This window comes from Arctopsyche grandis, unplaced genomic scaffold (assembly GCF_051622035.1).
Source record: "Arctopsyche grandis isolate Sample6627 unplaced genomic scaffold, ASM5162203v2 HiC_scaffold_46, whole genome shotgun sequence".
In the NCBI taxonomy this organism is placed as follows: Eukaryota; Metazoa; Arthropoda; class Insecta; order Trichoptera; family Hydropsychidae; genus Arctopsyche; species Arctopsyche grandis.
The window spans coordinates 2,137,037-2,155,241 of NW_027518449.1; the positions used below are offsets into that span (position 1 = coordinate 2,137,037).

General features: G+C 35.6%; 2 protein-coding genes across 2 annotated transcripts in view; both read right to left on the minus strand.

Annotated features, from left to right (window-relative positions):
- Positions 1 to 9,123, minus strand: part of LOC143921924 (uncharacterized) — a 26,786-nt gene extending 17,663 nt beyond the window's left edge. Inside the window, exons 1-2 of the mRNA XM_077445247.1 lie at positions 9,078 to 9,123; positions 7,227 to 8,015 (exon numbers count right to left, since the gene is read on the minus strand). Coding sequence (XP_077301373.1) covers positions 7,633 to 8,015; positions 9,078 to 9,123 — 429 coding nt within the window. The 3' untranslated portion in view covers positions 7,227 to 7,632. The remainder of the gene's footprint in view (positions 1 to 7,226; positions 8,016 to 9,077) is intronic.
- LOC143921918 (uncharacterized) overlaps positions 1 to 18,205 on the minus strand; it is a 213,417-nt gene that overhangs the window by 50,617 nt on the left and 144,595 nt on the right. The window lies entirely within an intron of this gene.

Here is an 18,205-nt window from a genome sequence, read left to right on the forward strand (position 1 = left end):
GCACGTGTGTATGTGTGTATGTGTGTGTATGTATGCATGTATGTATGTGAGTACGTATGTATGTTTGTATGTATGCATGCATGTTTGCATGCATGTATGTATGTATGTATGTGTGTGTGTTTGTGTATGTGTGTATTTGTGTGGGTGTGTGTGTGTGTATGTGTGTATTATGTATGTGTGTTTGTGTGTGTTTGTATGTTTGCATGTGTGTATTTGTGTGTGTGTATGTATGTTTGTATGTATGCATGCATGTATGTATGTATGTATGTGTGTGTTTGTGTATGTGTGTATTTGTGTGGGTGTGTGTGTGTGTATGTGTGTATTATGTATGTGTGTTTGTGTGTGTTTGTATATTTGCATGTGTGTATTTGTGTGTGTGTATGTATGTACGTATGTATGTTTGTATGTATGCATGCATGTATGTATGTATGTATGTATGTGTTTGTGTATGTGTGTATTATGTATGTGTATGTATGCATGTGTGTATACATGCATGTATGTATGTATGTATGTATGTGTGTGTGTATGCATGTATGTATGTATGTTTGTATGTATGCATGCATTTACGTATGTGTGTGTGTGTTTGTGTATGTGTGTATTATGTATGTGTGTATTCTAGGTTAGGTTAGGTTCGGTTAGGTTAGGTTAGGTTAGGTTAGGTTAGGTTAGGTAAGGTTAGGTTAGGTTAGGTTAGGTTAGGTACGTATTTATGTTTGTATGTATGCATGCTTGTATGTATGTATGTATGCATGTGTGTATTATGTATGTGTGTATGTATGTATGTATGCATGCATGTATGTATGTGTGTGTGTGTTTGTGTATGTGTGTATTATGTATGTGTGTATTCGTGTGTTTGTATGTTTGCACGTGTGTATGTGTGTATTATGTATGTGTGTATGTGTGTGTGTGTATGCATGTATGTATGTGTGTACGTATGTATGTTTGTATGTATGCATGCATGTTTGCATGCATGTATGTATGTATGTATGTGTGTGTGTTTGTGTATGTGTGTATTTGTGTGGGTGTGTGTGTGTGTATGTGTGTATTATGTATGTGTGTTTGTGTGTGTTTGTATGTTTGCATGTGTGTATTTGTGTGTGTGTATGTATGTACGTATGTATGTTTGTATGTATGCATGCATGTATGTATGTATGTATGTGTGTGTGTTTGTGTATGTGTGTATTTGTGTGGGTGTGTGTGTGTGTATGTGTGTATTATGTATGTGTGTTTGTGTGTGTTTGTATGTTTGCATGTGTGTATTTGTGTGTGTGTATGTATGTACGTATGTATGTTTGTATGTATGCATGCATGTATGTATGTATGTATGTATGTGTTTGTGTATGTGTGTATTATGTATGTGTATGTATGCATGTGTGTATGCATGCATGTATGTATGTATGTATGTATGTGTGTGTGTGTATGCATGTATGTATGTATAGTTGTATGTATGCATGCATTTACGTATGTGTGTGTGTTTGTGTATGTGTGTATTATGTATGTGTGTATTCTTGTGTTTGTATGTTTGCATGTGTGTATGTGTATATGTGTGTGTGTTTATGCATGTATGTATGTATGTACGTATGTATGTTTGTATGTATGCATGCATGTATGTATGCATGTATATATGTATGTGTGTATTCTTGTGTTTGTATGTTTGCATGCGTGTATGTGTGTATTATGTATGTGTGTATGTGTGTATGATGTATGTGTGTATGTATGTATGTATGCATGCATGTATGTATGTGTGTGTGTTTGTGTATGTGTGTATTATGGAGGTGTGTATTTGTGTGTTTGCATGTGTGTATGTGTGTATTATGTATGTGTGTATGTGTGTGTGTGTATGCATGTATGTATGTATGTATGTATGTATGTATCTGTGTGTGTTTGTGTATGTGTGTATTATGTATGTGTGTATTTGTGTGTGTGTATGTATGCACGTGTGTATGCATGCATGTATGTATTTATGTATGTATGTGTGAGTGTTCGTGTATGTGTGTATTATGTATGTGTGTATTTGTGTATGTGTATGTATGTATGTGTGTATTCGTGTGTTTGTATGTTTGCATGTGTGTATGTGTGTATTATGTATGTGTGTATGTGTGTGTGTATGTATGCATGTGTGTATTTGTGTGTTTGTATGTATGCATGCATGTATGTATGTATGTATGTATGCATGCATGTATGTATGTGTGTGTGTTTGTGTATAGGTTAGGTTAGGTTAGGTTAGGTTAGGTTAGGTTAGGTTAGGTTAGGTTAGGTTAGGTTAGGTTAGGTTCGGTTAGGTTAGGTTAGGTTAGGTTAGGTTAGGTAAGGTTAGGTTAGGTTAGGTTAGGTTAGGTACGTATGTATGTTTGTATGTATGCATGCATGTATGTATGTATGTATGCATGTGTGTATTATGTATGTGTGTATGTATGTATGTATGCATGCATGTATGTATGTGTGTGTGTGTGTTTGTGTATGTGTGTATTATGTATGTGTGTATTCGTGTGTTTGTATGTTTGCACGTGTGTATGTGTGTATTATGTATGTGTGTATGTGTGTGTGTGTATGCATGTATGTATGTGAGAACGTATGTATGTTTGTATGTATGCATGCATGTTTGCATGCATGTATGTATGTAAGTATGTGTGTGTGTTTGTGTATGTGTGTATTTGTGTGGGTGTGTGTGTGTGTATGTGTGTATTATGTATGTGTGTTTGTGTGTGTTTGTATGTTTGCATGTGTGTATTTGTGTGTGTGTGTATGTATGTACGTATGTATGTTTGTATGTATGCATGCATGTATGTATGTATGTATGTGTGTGTGTTTGTGTATGTGTGTATTTGTGTGGGTGTGTGTGTGTGTATGTGTGTATTATGTATGTGTGTTTGTGTGTGTTTGTATGTTTGCATGTGTGTATTTGTGTGTGTGTATGTATGTACGTATGTATGTTTGTATGTATGCATGCATGTATGTATGTATGTATGTGTGTGTGTTTGTGTATGTGTGTATTTGTGTGGGTGTGTGTGTGTGTATGTGTGTATTATGTATGTGTGTTTGTGTGTGTGTTTGTATGTTTGCATGTGTGTATTTGTGTGTGTGTATGTATGTACGTATGTATGTTTGTATGTATGCATGCATGTATGTATGTATGTATGTATGTGTTTGTGTATGTGTGTATTATGTATGTGTATGTATGCATGTGTGTATGCATGCATGTATGTATGTATGTATGTATGTGTGTGTGTGTATGCATGTATGTATGTATAGTTGTATGTATGCATGCATTTACGTATGTGTGTGTGTGTTTGTGTATGTGTGTATTATGTATGTGTGTATTCTTGTGTTTGTATGTTTGCATGTGTGTATGTGTATATGTGTGTGTGTTTATGCATGTATGTATGTATGTACGTATGTACGTTTGTATGTATGCATGCATGTATGTATGCATGTATGTATGTATGTGTGTATTCTTGTGTTTGTATGTTTGCATGCGTGTATGTGTGTATTATGTATGTGTGTATGTGTGTATGTGTGTATGTGTATGCATGTTTGTATGTATGTATGTATGTACGTATGTATGTATGTTTGTATGCATGAATGTCAGTATGTGTGTGTGTTTGTGTATGTGTGTATTATGTATGTGTGTATTCGTGTGTTTGTATGTTTGCATGTGTGTCTGTGTGTATTATGTATGTGTGTATGTGTGTGTGTTTGTATGCATGTGTGTATTTGTGTGTTTGTATGTATGCATGCATGTATGTATTTATGTATGTATGCATGCATGTATGTATGTGTGTGTGTTTGTGTATAGGTTAGGTTAGGTTAGGTTAGGTTAGGTTAGGTTAGGTTAGGTTAGGTTTGGTTAGGTTAGGTTCGGTTAGGTTATGTTAGGTTAGGTTAGGTTAGGTTAGGTAAGGTTAGGTTAGGTTAGGTTAGGTTAGGTACGTATGTATGTTTGTATGTATGCATGCATGTATGTATGTATGTATGCATGTGTGTATTATGTATGTGTGTATGTATGTATGTATGCATGCATGTATGTATGTGTGTGTGTGTTTGTGTATGTGTGTATTATGTATGTGTGTATTCGTGTGTTTGTATGTTTGCACGTGTGTATGTGTGTATGTGTGTGTGTGTATGCATGTATGTATGTGAGTACGTATGTATGTTTGTATGTATGCATGCATGTTTGCATGCATGTATGTATGTATGTATGTGTGTGTGTTTGTGTATGTGTGTATTTGTGTGGGTGTGTGTGTGTGTATGTGTATATTATGTATGTGTGTTTGTGTGTGTTTGTGTGTTTGCATGTGTGTATTTGTGTGTGTGTATGTATGTACGTATGTATGTTTGTATGTTTGCATGCATGTATGTATGTATGTATGTATGTGTTTGTGTATGTGTGTATTATGTATGTGTATGTATGCATGTGTGTATGCATGCATGTATGTATGAATGTATGTATGTGTGTGTGTGTATGCATGTATGTATGTATAGTTGTATGTATGCATGCATTTACGTATGTGTGTGTGTGTTTGTGTATGTGTGTATTATGTATGTGTGTATTCTTGTGTTTGTATGTTTGCATGTGTGTATGTGTATATGTGTGTGTGTTTATGCATGTATGTATGTATGTACGTATGTATGTTTTTTTATGTATGCATGCATGTATGTTTGCATGTATGTATGTATGTGTGTATTCTTGTGTTTGTATGTTTGCATGCGTGTATGTGTGTATGTGTGTATGTGTGTATGTGTATGCATGTATGTATGTATGTATGTATGTACGTATGTATGTATGTTTGTATGCATGAATGTCAGTATGTGTGTGTGTTTGTGTATGTGTGTATTATGTATGTGTGTATTCGTGTGTTTGTATGTTTGCATGTGTGTCTGTGTGTATTATGTATGTGTATGTGTGTGTGTATGTATGCATGTGTGTATTTGTGTGTTTGTATGTATGCATGCATGTATGTATTTATGTATGTATGCATGCATGTATGTATGTGTGTGTGTTTGTGTATAGGTTAGGTTAGGTTAGGTTAGGTTAGGTTAGGTTAGGTTAGGTTAGGTTTGGTTAGGTTAGGTTCGGTTAGGTAAGGTTAGGTTAGGTTAGGTTAGGTTAGGTTAGGTTAGGTTAGGTTAGGTTAGGTTAGGTTAGGTACGTATGTATGTTTGTATGTATGCATGCATGTATGTATGTATGTATGCATGTGTGTATTATGTATGTGTGTATGTATGTATGTATGCATGCATGTATGTATGTGTGTGTGTGTTTGTGTATGTGTGTATTATGTATGTGTGTATTCGTGTGTTTGTATGTTTGCACGTGTGTATGTGTGTATGTGTGTGTGTGTATGCATGTATGTATGTGAGTACGTATGTATGTTTGTATGTATGCATGCATGTTTGCATGCATGTATGTATGTATGTATGTGTGTGTGTTTGTGTATGTGTGTATTTGTGTGGGTGTGTGTGTGTGTATGTGTGTATTATGTATGTGTGTTTGTGTGTGTTTGTATGTTTGCATGTGTGTATTTGTGTGTGTGTATGTATGTACGTATGTATGTTTGTATGTATGCATGCATGTATGTATGTATGTATGTGTGTGTTTGTGTATGTGTGTATTTGTGTGGGTGTGTGTGTGTGTATGTGTGTATTATGTATGTGTGTTTGTGTGTGTTTGTATATTTGCATGTGTGTATTTGTGTGTGTGTATGTATGTACGTATGTATGTTTGTATGTATGCATGCATGTATGTATGTATGTATGTATGTGTTTGTGTATGTGTGTATTATGTATGTGTATGTATGCATGTGTGTATAAATGCATGTATGTATGTATCTATGTATGTGTGTGTATGCATGTATGTATGTATGTTTGTATGTATGCATGCATTTACGTATGTGTGTGTGTGTTTGTGTATGTGTGTATTATGTATGTGTGTATTCTAGGTTAGGTTAGGTTCGGTTAGGTTAGGTTAGGTTAGGTTAGGTTAGGTTAGGTAAGGTTAGGTTAGGTTAGGTTAGGTTAGGTACGTATGTATGTTTGTATGTATGCATGCATGTATGTATGTATGTATGCATGTGTGTATTATGTATGTGTGTATGTATGTATGTATGCATGCATGTATGTATGTGTGTGTGTGTGTTTGTGTATGTGTGTATTATGTATATGTGTATTCGTGTGTTTGTATGTTTGCACGTGTGTATGTGTGTATTATGTATGTGTGTATGTGTGTGTGTGTATGCATGTATGTATGTGTGTACGTATGTATGTTTGTATGTATGCATGCATGTTTGCATGCATGTATATAGGATCCGGATGTGAAGGATTCCAAGTGAAACGCGCAAATCAAGTCAGAACTATTTATTGTACACGCTCTTCGGGCTTGTCCTCCAACAAGTGACCATAACAACACGCATCCGGTCTTTCCCATGCATACCACACTCATACTTTATCCCTTGCAGTTTGACCAACCACAATTACGGCTCGTTTAAAAATCATTCCTACATTTCGGTCATTCCTGACTGTCATTCGCCCTCGGATGACATTCTGTCTTTTATATTTTTACAGCATTTCATCTCACATTCTTTTACATTTCATCTTCTACTCTATACAATATATCATCTTACATTCTTTTAAAACATTTCCTCTATCATCCTCAACAATGTTTCATCTCACATTCTTTTAAAACATTTCCTCTATCATCCTCAACAATGTTTCATCTTCCATTCCATAAAATCATCTTGTATTCTTCTAAACATGCTTTCAATTGTCACAATTACAATTTACATCACAATTACAATCATCATCACAACTACATTTCAATACACTTATACATCAATCATTTTACAATTTACATAACAATTACAATTATAACAAATTAATCGTTACACATTTCACTACAAATCAATTTTTCATTTCAACACAATTCAATCTTCAATAAAGTTACACATAAATCATCACAATTAAAGTTACACATAAATCATCACAATTACAATTTAAAATTATTTCAAGCAATACAAAACAGAAAGGTATCACAATTACTATGTAAAATTATTACAAGCAATACAAAACAGAAAGGTATCACAACCTTTACAATGACAAGTTAAATTTTTACCCCGGAAACAATCACATTTTAAAACATTACTAGAATTAGCAATAAAACATTAAAATCAATACCTTTACAATGACAGGTTAAATCTTTACATCGGAAATATCACATTTTATAACATTACTAGAATTAGCAATAAAACATTAAAATCAATACCTTTACAATGACAGGTTAAATCTTTACATCGGAAACAATCACATTTTAAAACATTACTAGAATTAGCAATAAACATTAAAATCAATACCTTTACTATGACAGGTTAAATCTTTACATCGGAAACAATCACATTTTAAAACATTACTAGAATTACATTTCAATACAGTTATCTTATATTCTTCTAAGCATGTAACCAAATTAAAACATGATTCAATATACAAAGCACTTCCCAAAAAATACTAGAATAAGCAATAAAACATTACACTTTTCAATCATCAAATTACAAGTAAGGCTTAACTAAAAACCCTCCAGGCATTTCACTTATTCTCTAATTCACAAACGCACACTTCACTTCCATCGGTGCAACTTAAATTCTATCCAATGCCCTCGGCGATTCTCTGTGACTGTCCGAGGAATCTGCCGTCACCCCACAGATATTCTGCTAGTAATTTACCATAAATGAAGTCAACACATATTGGTTCTAGCTCACTGATACATCCAGTAAGTCTTTTCCCAATCCATGGTTCTATTTTCTTTTCCATTGAATTAACATCAATCCGACTACGACCGAGCTTGATAGTGAATACAGTGTCTTTTGGTGTTGAAATTTTGACTGGGTCCCTTAATCCTTCTTGTGATTTAGCCATATCTTTCTGTTTGTCTTTATGTTTCTCCTTTTCTTTATTCACATCTTCAGAATTCTTCAAATGACTATAATCCTTATATCCTTTTCCAAATTGATCATCGGGTGGTTCATCTGTATTTGAAGACGGTATGTCTCCGTAGTCCCAAAGTCTTCTTCTTTGCAATCCATCACCGTCCATACTTCCATCAGCCAGGTTCACACCTCCATCAGCCATGGTCGCATCGTCCTCTTCATCATTGGAAACAATGAGTTCTCTTTGAGCAGACATCTCTCGTGAAGCCCGTTGCTGCAAAGGTCTTTTTCTGTGCAAACCATCACTGTTCACACTTACATCAGCCATGTTCGCATCGTCCTCTTCATTATTGGAAACAATGAGTTCTCTTTGAGCAGACATTTCTCGTGAAGCCCGTTGCTGCAAAGGTCTTTTTCTGTGCAAACCATCACTGTTCACACTTACATTGGCCATGTTTACATCTCCATCAGCCATGTTCGCATCGTCCTCTTGTGTTGGAATACTGACTTCTTTTCTTATTTCTTCTTGTATTGTCAAGACAGTCTTTGTTTTGATGCTGTTACATTGAGCTGATATGTGCCCAAACTCGTTACAATTGAAACAACGAGTTCCTCTCGTCTTAAACCTACAGTCGGCTGCTAAGTGTCCACGTCCACCACAATTGTAGCATCGTGAACTCAGTCTTTCTCGGTTTTCACGGTTTCTCACGGGCCCCGTCACCCTGGGTTCGTCGTCTGGTGTTTCACCGGCCCCACTTGAATCGGAGTCAATGGGCTCTGCTTGAGCAAGCATTTCTCGTTCTTCAAAGACGAGCTCTTCGTCATCCCACTGGAACTCTTCTATCAGCTTCTGCTTAAGGATAGTCCATGATATAATTATCCCTTCTGAATCCAGGAACATTCTCGCTGTTCCTACGCAATATATTCTCCCGTAGACCAGTTGCTCCAGGGGCGTCCAGTGGAAGAACTTCGCAAATTCTTCCATGTGCTCAATCCACCGGCTGATTGGCACACCGCCAATCCCCTTAAACCGTGGCGCGTAAGTCTCGAATTTGTCTCTGTCAAAATATGGCACTTCGTCTTCTTCTTCCTCTTCATCGTCGTCGTCATCATCTTCGTCTAAGTCCGCGAACCTCTGCATCTCCACGACAGTTAGCCGACGTAAAACTGACGCTGACATTGGCGCTATCGTCTTGGATATCATCATCGTCGTGTGGCGTGTTCGCTGACGTGACGTCACCGACGTCACGGGCTTCCGCATTCTCGTCATCGCGCGCGCGTCCTAACCTCAACTGTCAAAACTCCGCGTCGTCGTCTGACCGCTTCTGGCTGTCACTCGAAATGTCTTCAGGCATCCCGGACGAGCCCCCAAATATAGGATCCGGATGTGAAGGATTCCAAGTGAAACGCGCAAATCAAGTCAGAACTATTTATTGTACACGCTCTTCGGGCTTGTCCTCCAACAAGTGACCATAACAACACGCATCCGGTCTTTCCCATGCATACCACACTCATACTTTATCCCTTGCAGTTTGACCAACCACAATTAAGGCTCGTTTAAAAATCATTCCTACATTTATGTATGTATGTATGTGTGTGTGTTTGTGTATGTGTGTATTTGTGTGGGTGTGTGTGTGTGTATGTGTGTATTATGTATGTGTGTTTGTGTGTATTTGTATGTTTGCATGTGTGTATTTGTGTGTGTGTATGTATGTACGTATGTATGTTTGTATGTATGCATGCATGTATGTATGTATGTATGTATGTGTTTGTGTATGTGTGTATTATGTATGTGTATGTATGCATGTGTGTATGCATGCATGTATGTATGTATGTATGTATGTGTGTGTGTGTATGCATGTATGTATGTATAGTTGTATGTATGCATGCATTTACGTATGTGTGTGTGTGTTTGTGTATGTGTGTATTATGTATGTGTGTATTCTTGTGTTTGTATGTTTGCATGTGTGTATGTGTGTATGTGTGTGTGTTTATGCATGTATGTATGTATGTACGTATGTATGTTTGTATGTATGCATGCATGTATGTATGCATGTATGTATGTATGTGTGTATTCTTGTGTTTGTATGTTTGCATGCGTGTATGTGTGTATTATGTATGTGTGTATGTGTATGCATGTATGTATGTATGTATGTATGTACGTATGTATGTATGTTTGTATGCATGAATGTCAGTATGTGTGTGTTTGTGTATGTGTGTATTATGTATGTGTGTATTCGTGTGTTTGTATGTTTGCATGTGTGTCTGTGTGTATTATGTATGTGTGTATGTGTGTGTATGTATGCATGTGTGTATTTGTGTGTTTGTATGTATGCATGCATGTATGTATTTATGTATGTATGCATGCATGTATGTATGTGTGTGTGTTTGTGTATAGGTTAGGTTAGGTAAGGTTAGGTTAGGTAAGGTTAGGTTAGGTTAGGTTAGGTTTGGTTAGGTTAGGTTCGGTTAGGTTAGGTTAGGTTAGGTTAGGTTAGGTTAGGTAAGGTTAGGTTAGGTTAGGTTAGGTTAGGTACGTATGTATGTTTGTATGTATGCATGCATGTATGTATGTATGTATGCATGTGTGTATTATGTATGTGTGTATGTATGTATGTATGCATGCATGTATGTATGTGTGTGTGTGTGTTTGTGTATGTGTGTATTATGTATGTGTGTATTCGTGTGTTTGTATGTTTGCACGTGTGTATGTGTGTATTATGTATGTGTGTATGTGTGTGTGTGTATGCATGTATGTATGTGAGTACGTATGTATGTTTGTATGTATGCATGCATGTTTGCATGCATGTATGTATGTATGTATGTGTGTGTGTTTGTGTATGTGTGTATTTGTGTGGGTGTGTGTGTGTGTATGTGTGTATTATGTATGTGTGTTTGTGTGTGTTTGTATGTTTGCATGTGTGTATTTGTGTGTGTGTATGTATGTTCGTATGTATGTTTGTATGTATGCATGCATGTATGTATGCATGTATGTATGTATGTGTGTATTCTTGTGTTTGTATGTTTGCATGCTAGTATGTGTGTATTATGTATGTGTGTATGTGTGTTTGTGTGTATGTGTATGCATGTATGTATGTATGTATGTATGTACGTATGTATGTATGTTTGTATGCATGCATGTATGTATGTGTGTGTGTTTGTGTATGTGTGTATTATGTATGTGTGTATTCGTGTGTTTGTATGTTTGCATGTGTGTATGTGTGTATTATGTATGTGTGTATGTGTGTGTGTGAATGCATGTATGTATGTATGTATGTATGTATGTATCTGTGTGTGTTTGTGTATGTGTGTATTATGTATGTGTGTATTTGTGTGTGTGTATGTATGCACGTGTGTATGCATGCATGTACGTATGTATGTATGTATGTATGTGTGTGTGTTCGTGTATGTGTGTATTATGTATGTGTGTATGTATGTATGTATGCATGCATGTATGTTTGTATGTATGTGTGTGTGTGTATGCATGTATGTATGTATGTTTGTATGTATGCATGCATTTACGTATGTGTGTGTGTGTTTGTGTATGTGTGTATTATGTATGTGTGTATTCTTGTGTTTGTATGTTTGCATGTGTGTATGTGTGTATGTGTGTGTGTGTTTATGCATGTATGTATGTATGTACGTATGTATGTGTGTATTCTTGTGTTTGTATGTTTGCATGCGTGTATGTGTGTATTATGTATGTGTGTATGTGTGTATTATGTATGTGTGTTTGTGTGTGTTTGTATGTTTGCATGTGTGTATTTGTGTGTGTGTATGTATGTACGTATGTATGTTTGTATGTTTGCATGCATGTATGTATGTATGTATGTGTGTGTGTTTGTGTATGTGTGTATTTGTGTGGGTGTGTGTGTGTGTATGTGTGCATTATGTATGTGTGTTTGTGTGTGTTTGTATGTTTGCATGTGTGTATTTGTGTGTGTGTATGTATGTACGTATGTATGTTTGTATGTATGCATGCATGTATTTATGTATGTATGTATGTGTTTGTGTATGTGTGTATTATATATGTGTGTATGTATGCATGTGTGTATGCATGCATGTATGTATGTATGTATGTGTGTGTGTTTGTGTATGTGTGTATTTGTGTGGGTGTGTGTGTGTGTATGTGTGTATTATGTATGTGTGTTTGTGTGTGTTTGTATGTTTGCATGTGTGTATTTGTGTGTGTGTATGTATGTACGTATGTATGTTTGTATGTATGCATGCATGTATGTATGCATGTATGTATGTATGTATGTGTGTATTCTTGTGTTTGTATGTTTGCATGCGTGTATGTGTGTATTATGTATGTGTGTATGTGTGTTTGTGTGTATGTGTATGCATGTATGTATGTATGTATGTATGTACGTATGTATGTATTTTTGTATGCATGCATGTATGTATGTGTGTGTGTTTGTGTATGTGTGTATTATGTATGTGTGTATTCGTGTGTTTGTATGTTTGCATGTGTGTATGTGTGTATTATGTATGTGTGTATGTGTGTGTGTATGTATGCATGTGTGTATTTGTGTGTTTGTATGTATGCATGCATGTATGTATGTATGTATGTATGCATGCATGTATGTATGTGTGTGTGTTTGTGTATAGGTTAGGTTAGGTTAGGTTAGGTTAGGTTAGGTTAGGTTAGGTTAGGTTATGTTAGGTTCGGTTAGGTTAGGTTAGGTTAGGTTAGGTTAGGTTAGGTTAGGTAAGGTTAGGTTAGGTTAGGTTAGGTTAGGTACGTATGTATGTTTGTATGTATGCATGCATGTATGTATGTATGTATGCATGTGTGTATTATGTATGTGTGTATGTATGTATGTATGTATGCATGCATGTATGTATGTGTGTGTGTGTGTGTTTGTGTATGTGTGTATTATGTATGTGTGTATTCGTGTGTTTGTATGTTTGCACGTGTGTATGTGTGTATTATGTATGTGTGTATGTGTGTGTGTGTATGCATGTATGTATGTGAGAACGTTTGTATGTTTGTATGTATGCATGCATGTATGTATGTATGTATGTGTGTGTGTTTGTGTATGTGTGTATTTGTGTGGGTGTGTGTGTGTGTATGTGTGTATTATGTATGTGTGTTTGTGTGTGTTTGTATGTTTGCATGTGTGTATTTGTGTGTGTGTATGTATGTACGTATGTATGTTTGTATGTATGCATGCATGTATGTATGTATGTATGTATGTGTTTGTGTATGTGTGTATTATGTATGTGTATGTATGCATGTGTGTATGCATGCATGTATGTATGTATGTATGTATGTGTGTGTTTGTATGCATGTATGTATGTATAGTTGTATGTATGCATGCATTTACGTATGTGTGTGTGTGTTTGTGTATGTGTGTATTATGTATGTGTGTATTCTTGTGTTTGTATGTTTGCATGTGTGTATGTGTGTATGTGTGTGTGTTTATGCATGTATGTATGTATGTACGTATGTATGTTTGTATTTATGCATGCATGTATGTATGCATGTATGTATGTATGTGTGTATTCTTGTGTTTGTATGTTTGCATGCGTGTATGTGTGTATTATGTATGTGTGTATGTGTGTATGTGTGTATGTGTGTATGTGTATGCATGTATGTATGTATGTATGTATGTACGTATGTATGTATGTTTGTATGCATGAATGTCAGTATGTGTGTGTGTTTGTGTATGTGTGTATTTGTGTGGGTGTGTGTGTGTGTATGTGTGTATTATGTATGTGTGTTTGTGTGTGTTTGTATGTTTGCATGTGTGTATTTGTGTGTGTGTATGTATGTACGTATGTATGTTTGTATTTTTGCATGCATGTATGTATGTATGTATGTGTGTGTGTTTGTGTATGTGTGTATTTGTGTGGGTGTGTGTGTGTGTATGTGTGTATTATGTATGTGTGTTTGTGTGTGTTTGTATGTTTGCATGTGTGTATTTGTGTGTGTGTTTGTATGTATGCATGCATGTATGTATGTATGTATGTATGCATGCATGTATGTATGTGTGTGTGTTTGTGTATAGGTTAGGTTAGGTTAGGTTAGGTTAGGTTAGGTTAGGTTAGGTTAGGTTAGGTTAGGTTCGGTTAGGTTAGGTTAGGTTAGGTTAGGTTAGGTTAGGTTAGGTTAGGTTAGGTTAGGTTAGGTTAGGTTGGGTAAGGTTAGGTTAGGTTAGGTTAGGTTAGGTACGTATGTATGTTTGTATGTATGCATGCATGTATGTATGTATGTATGCATGTGTGTATTATGTATGTGTGTATGTATGTATGTATGCATGCATGTATGTATGTGTGTGTGTGTTTGTGTATGTGTGTATTATGTATGTGTGTATTCGTGTGTTTGTATGTTTGCACGTGTGTATGTGTGTATGTGTGTGTGTATGCATGTATGTATGTGAGTACGTATGTATGTTTGTATGTATGCATGCATGTTTGCATGCATGTATGTATGTATGTATGTGTGTGTGTTTGTGTATGTGTGTATTTGTGTGGGTGTGTGTGTGTGTATGTGTGTATTATGTATGTGTGTTTGTGTGTGTTTGTATGTTTGCATGTGTGTATTTGTGTGTGTGTATGTATGTACGTATGTATGTTTGTATGTTTGCATGCATGTATGTATGTATGTATGTATGTGTTTGTGTATGTGTGTATTATGTATGTGTATGTATGCATGTGTGTATGCATGCATGTATGTATGAATGTATGTATGTGTGTGTGTGTATGCATGTATGTATGTATAGTTGTATGTATGCATGCATTTACGTATGTGTGTGTGTGTTTGTGTATGTGTGTATTATGTATGTGTGTATTCTTGTGTTTGTATGTTTGCATGTGTGTATGTGTATATGTGTGTGTGTTTATGCATGTATGTATGTATGTACGTATGTATGTTTGTATGTATGCATGCATGTATGTTTGCATGTATGTATGTATGTGTGTATTCTTGTGTTTGTATGTTTGCATGCGTGTATGTGTGTATTATGTATGTACGTATGTATGTATGTTTGTATGCATGAATGTCAGTATGTGTGTGTGTTTGTGTATGTGTGTATTATGTATGTGTGTATTCGTGTGTTTGTATGTTTGCATGATGGTCTGTGTGTATTATGTATGTGTGTATGTGTGTGTGTATGTATGCATGTGTGTATTTGTGTGTTTGTATGTATGCATGCATGTATGTATTTATGTATGTATGCATGCATGTATGTATGTGTGTGTGTTTGTGTATAGGTTAGGTTAGGTTAGGTTAGGTTAGGTTAGGTTAGGTTAGGTTAGGTTTGGTTAGGTTAGGTTCGGTTAGGTAAGGTTAGGTTAGGTTAGGTTAGGTTAGGTAAGGTTAGGTTAGGTTAGGTTAGGTTAGGTACGTATGTATGTTTGTATGTATGCATACATGTATGTATGTATGTATGCATGTGTGTATTATGTATGTGTGTATGTATGTATGTATGCATGCATGTATGTATGTGTGTGTGTGTTTGTGTATGTGTGTATTATGTATGTGTGTATTCGTGTGTTTGTATGTTTGCACGTGTGTATGTGTGTATTATGTATGTGTGTATGTGTGTGTGTGTATGCATGTATGTATGTGTGTACGTATGTATGTTTGTATGTATGCATGCATGTTTGCATGCATGTATGTATGTATGTATGTGTGTGTGTTTGTGTATGTGTGTATTTGTGTGGGTGTGTGTGTGTGTATGTGTGTATTATGTATGTGTGTATTCTTGTGTTTGTATGTTTGCATGTGTGTATGTGTATATGTGTGTGTGTTTATGCATGTATGTATGTATGTACGTATGTATGTTTGTATGTATGCATGCATGTATGTATGCATGTATGTATGTATGTGTGTATTCTTGTGTTTGTATGTTTGCATGCGTGTATGTGTGTATTATGTATGTGTGTATGTGTGTATGTGTGTATGTGTATGCATGTATGTATGTATGTATGTATGTACGTATGTATGTATGTTTGTATTCATGAATGTCAGTATGTGTGTGTGTTTGTGTATGTGTGTATTATGTATGTGTGTATTCGTGTGTTTGTATGTTTGCATGTGTGTCTGTGTGTATTATGTATGTGTGTATGTGTGTGTGTTTGTATGCATGTGTGTATTTGTGTGTTTGTATATATTAATGCATGTATGTATTTATGTATGTATGCATGCATGTATGTATGTGTGTGTGTTTGTGTATAGGTTAGGTTAGGTTAGGTTAGGTTAGGTTAGGTTAGGTTAGGTTTGGTTAGGTTAGGTTCGGTTAGGTTAGGTTAGGTTAGGTTAGGTTAGGTTAGGTAAGGTTAGGTTAGGTTAGGTTAGGTTAGGTACGTATGTATGTTTGTATGTATGCATGCATGTATGTATGTATGTATGCATGTGTGTATTATGTATGTGTGTATGTATGTATGTATGCATGCATGTATGTATGTGTGTGTGTGTTTGTGTATGTGTGTATTATGTATGTGTGTATTCGTGTGTTTGTATGTTTGCACGTGTGTATGTGTGTATGTGTGTGTGTATGCATGTATGTATGTGAGTACGTATGTATGTTTGTATGTATGCATGCATGTTTGCATGCATGTATGTATGTATGTATGTGTGTGTGTTTGTGTATGTGTGTATTTGTGTGGGTGTGTGTGTGTGTATGTGTGTATTATGTATGTGTGTTTGTGTGTGTTTGTATGTTTGCATGTGTGTATTTGTGTGTGTGTATGTATGTACGTATGTATGTTTGTATGTTTGCATGCATGTATGTATGTATGTATGTATGTGTTTGTGTATGTGTGTATTATGTATGTGTATGTATGCATGTGTGTATGCATGCATGTATGTATGAATGTATGTATGTGTGTGTGTGTATGCATGTATGTATGTATAGTTGTATGTATGCATGCATTTACGTATGTGTGTGTGTGTTTGTGTATGTGTGTATTATGTATGTGTGTATTCTTGTGTTTGTATGTTTGCATGTGTGTATGTGTATATGTGTGTGTGTTTATGCATGTATGTATGTATGTACGTATGTATGTTTGTATGTATGCATGCATGTATGTTTGCATGTATGTATGTATGTGTGTATTCTTGTGTTTGTATGTTTGCATGCGTGTATGTGTGTATTATGTATGTGTGTATGTGTGTATGTGTGTATGTGTATGCATGTATGTATGTATGTATGTATGTACGTATGTATGTATGTTTGTATGCATGAATGTCAGTATGTGTGTGTGTTTGTGTATGTGTGTATTATGTATGTGTGTATTCGTGTGTTTGTATGTTTGCATGTGTGTCTGTGTGTATTATGTATGTGTGTATGTGTGTGTGTATGTATGCATGTGTGTATTTGTGTGTTTGTATGTATGCATGCATGTATGTATTTATGTATGTATGCATGCATGTATGTATGTGTGTGTGTTTGTGTATAGGTTAGGTTAGGTTAGGTTAGGTTAGGTTAGGTTAGGTTAGGTTAGGTTTGGTTAGGTTAGGTTCGGTTAGGTAAGGTTAGGTTAGGTTAGGTTAGGTTAGGTAAGGTTAGGTTAGGTTAGGTTAGGTTAGGTACGTATGTATGTTTGTATGTATGCATACATGTATGTATGTATGTATGCATGTGTGTATTATGTATGTGTGTATGTATGTATGTATGCATGCATGTATGTATGTGTGTGTGTTTGTGTATGTGTGTATTATGTATGTGTGTATTCGTGTGTTTGTATGTTTGCACGTGTGTATGTGTGTATTATGTATGTGTGTATGTGTGTGTGTGTATGCATGTATGTATGTGTGTACGTATGTATGTTTGTATGTATGCATGCATGTTTGCATGCATGTATGTATGTATGTATGTGTGTGTGTTTGTGTATGTGTGTATTTGTGTGGGTGTGTGTGTGTGTATGTGTGTATTATGTATGTGTGTTTGTGTGTGTTTGTATGTTTGCATGTGTGTATTTGTGTGTGTGTATGTATGTACGTATGTATGTTTGTATGTATGCATGCATGTATGTATGCATGTATGTATGTATGTATGTGTGTATTCTTGTGTTTGTATGTTTGCATGCGTGTATGTGTGTATTATGTATGTGTGTATGTGTGTTTGTGTGTATGTGTATGCATGTATGTATGTATGTATGTATGTACGTATGTATGTATTTTTGTATGCATGCATGTATGTATGTGTGTGTGTTTGTGTATGTGTGTATTATGTATGTGTGTATTCGTGTGTTTGTATGTTTGCATGTGTGTATGTGTGTATTATGTATGTGTGTATGTGTGTGTGTATGTATGCATGTGTGTATTTGTGTGTTTGTAT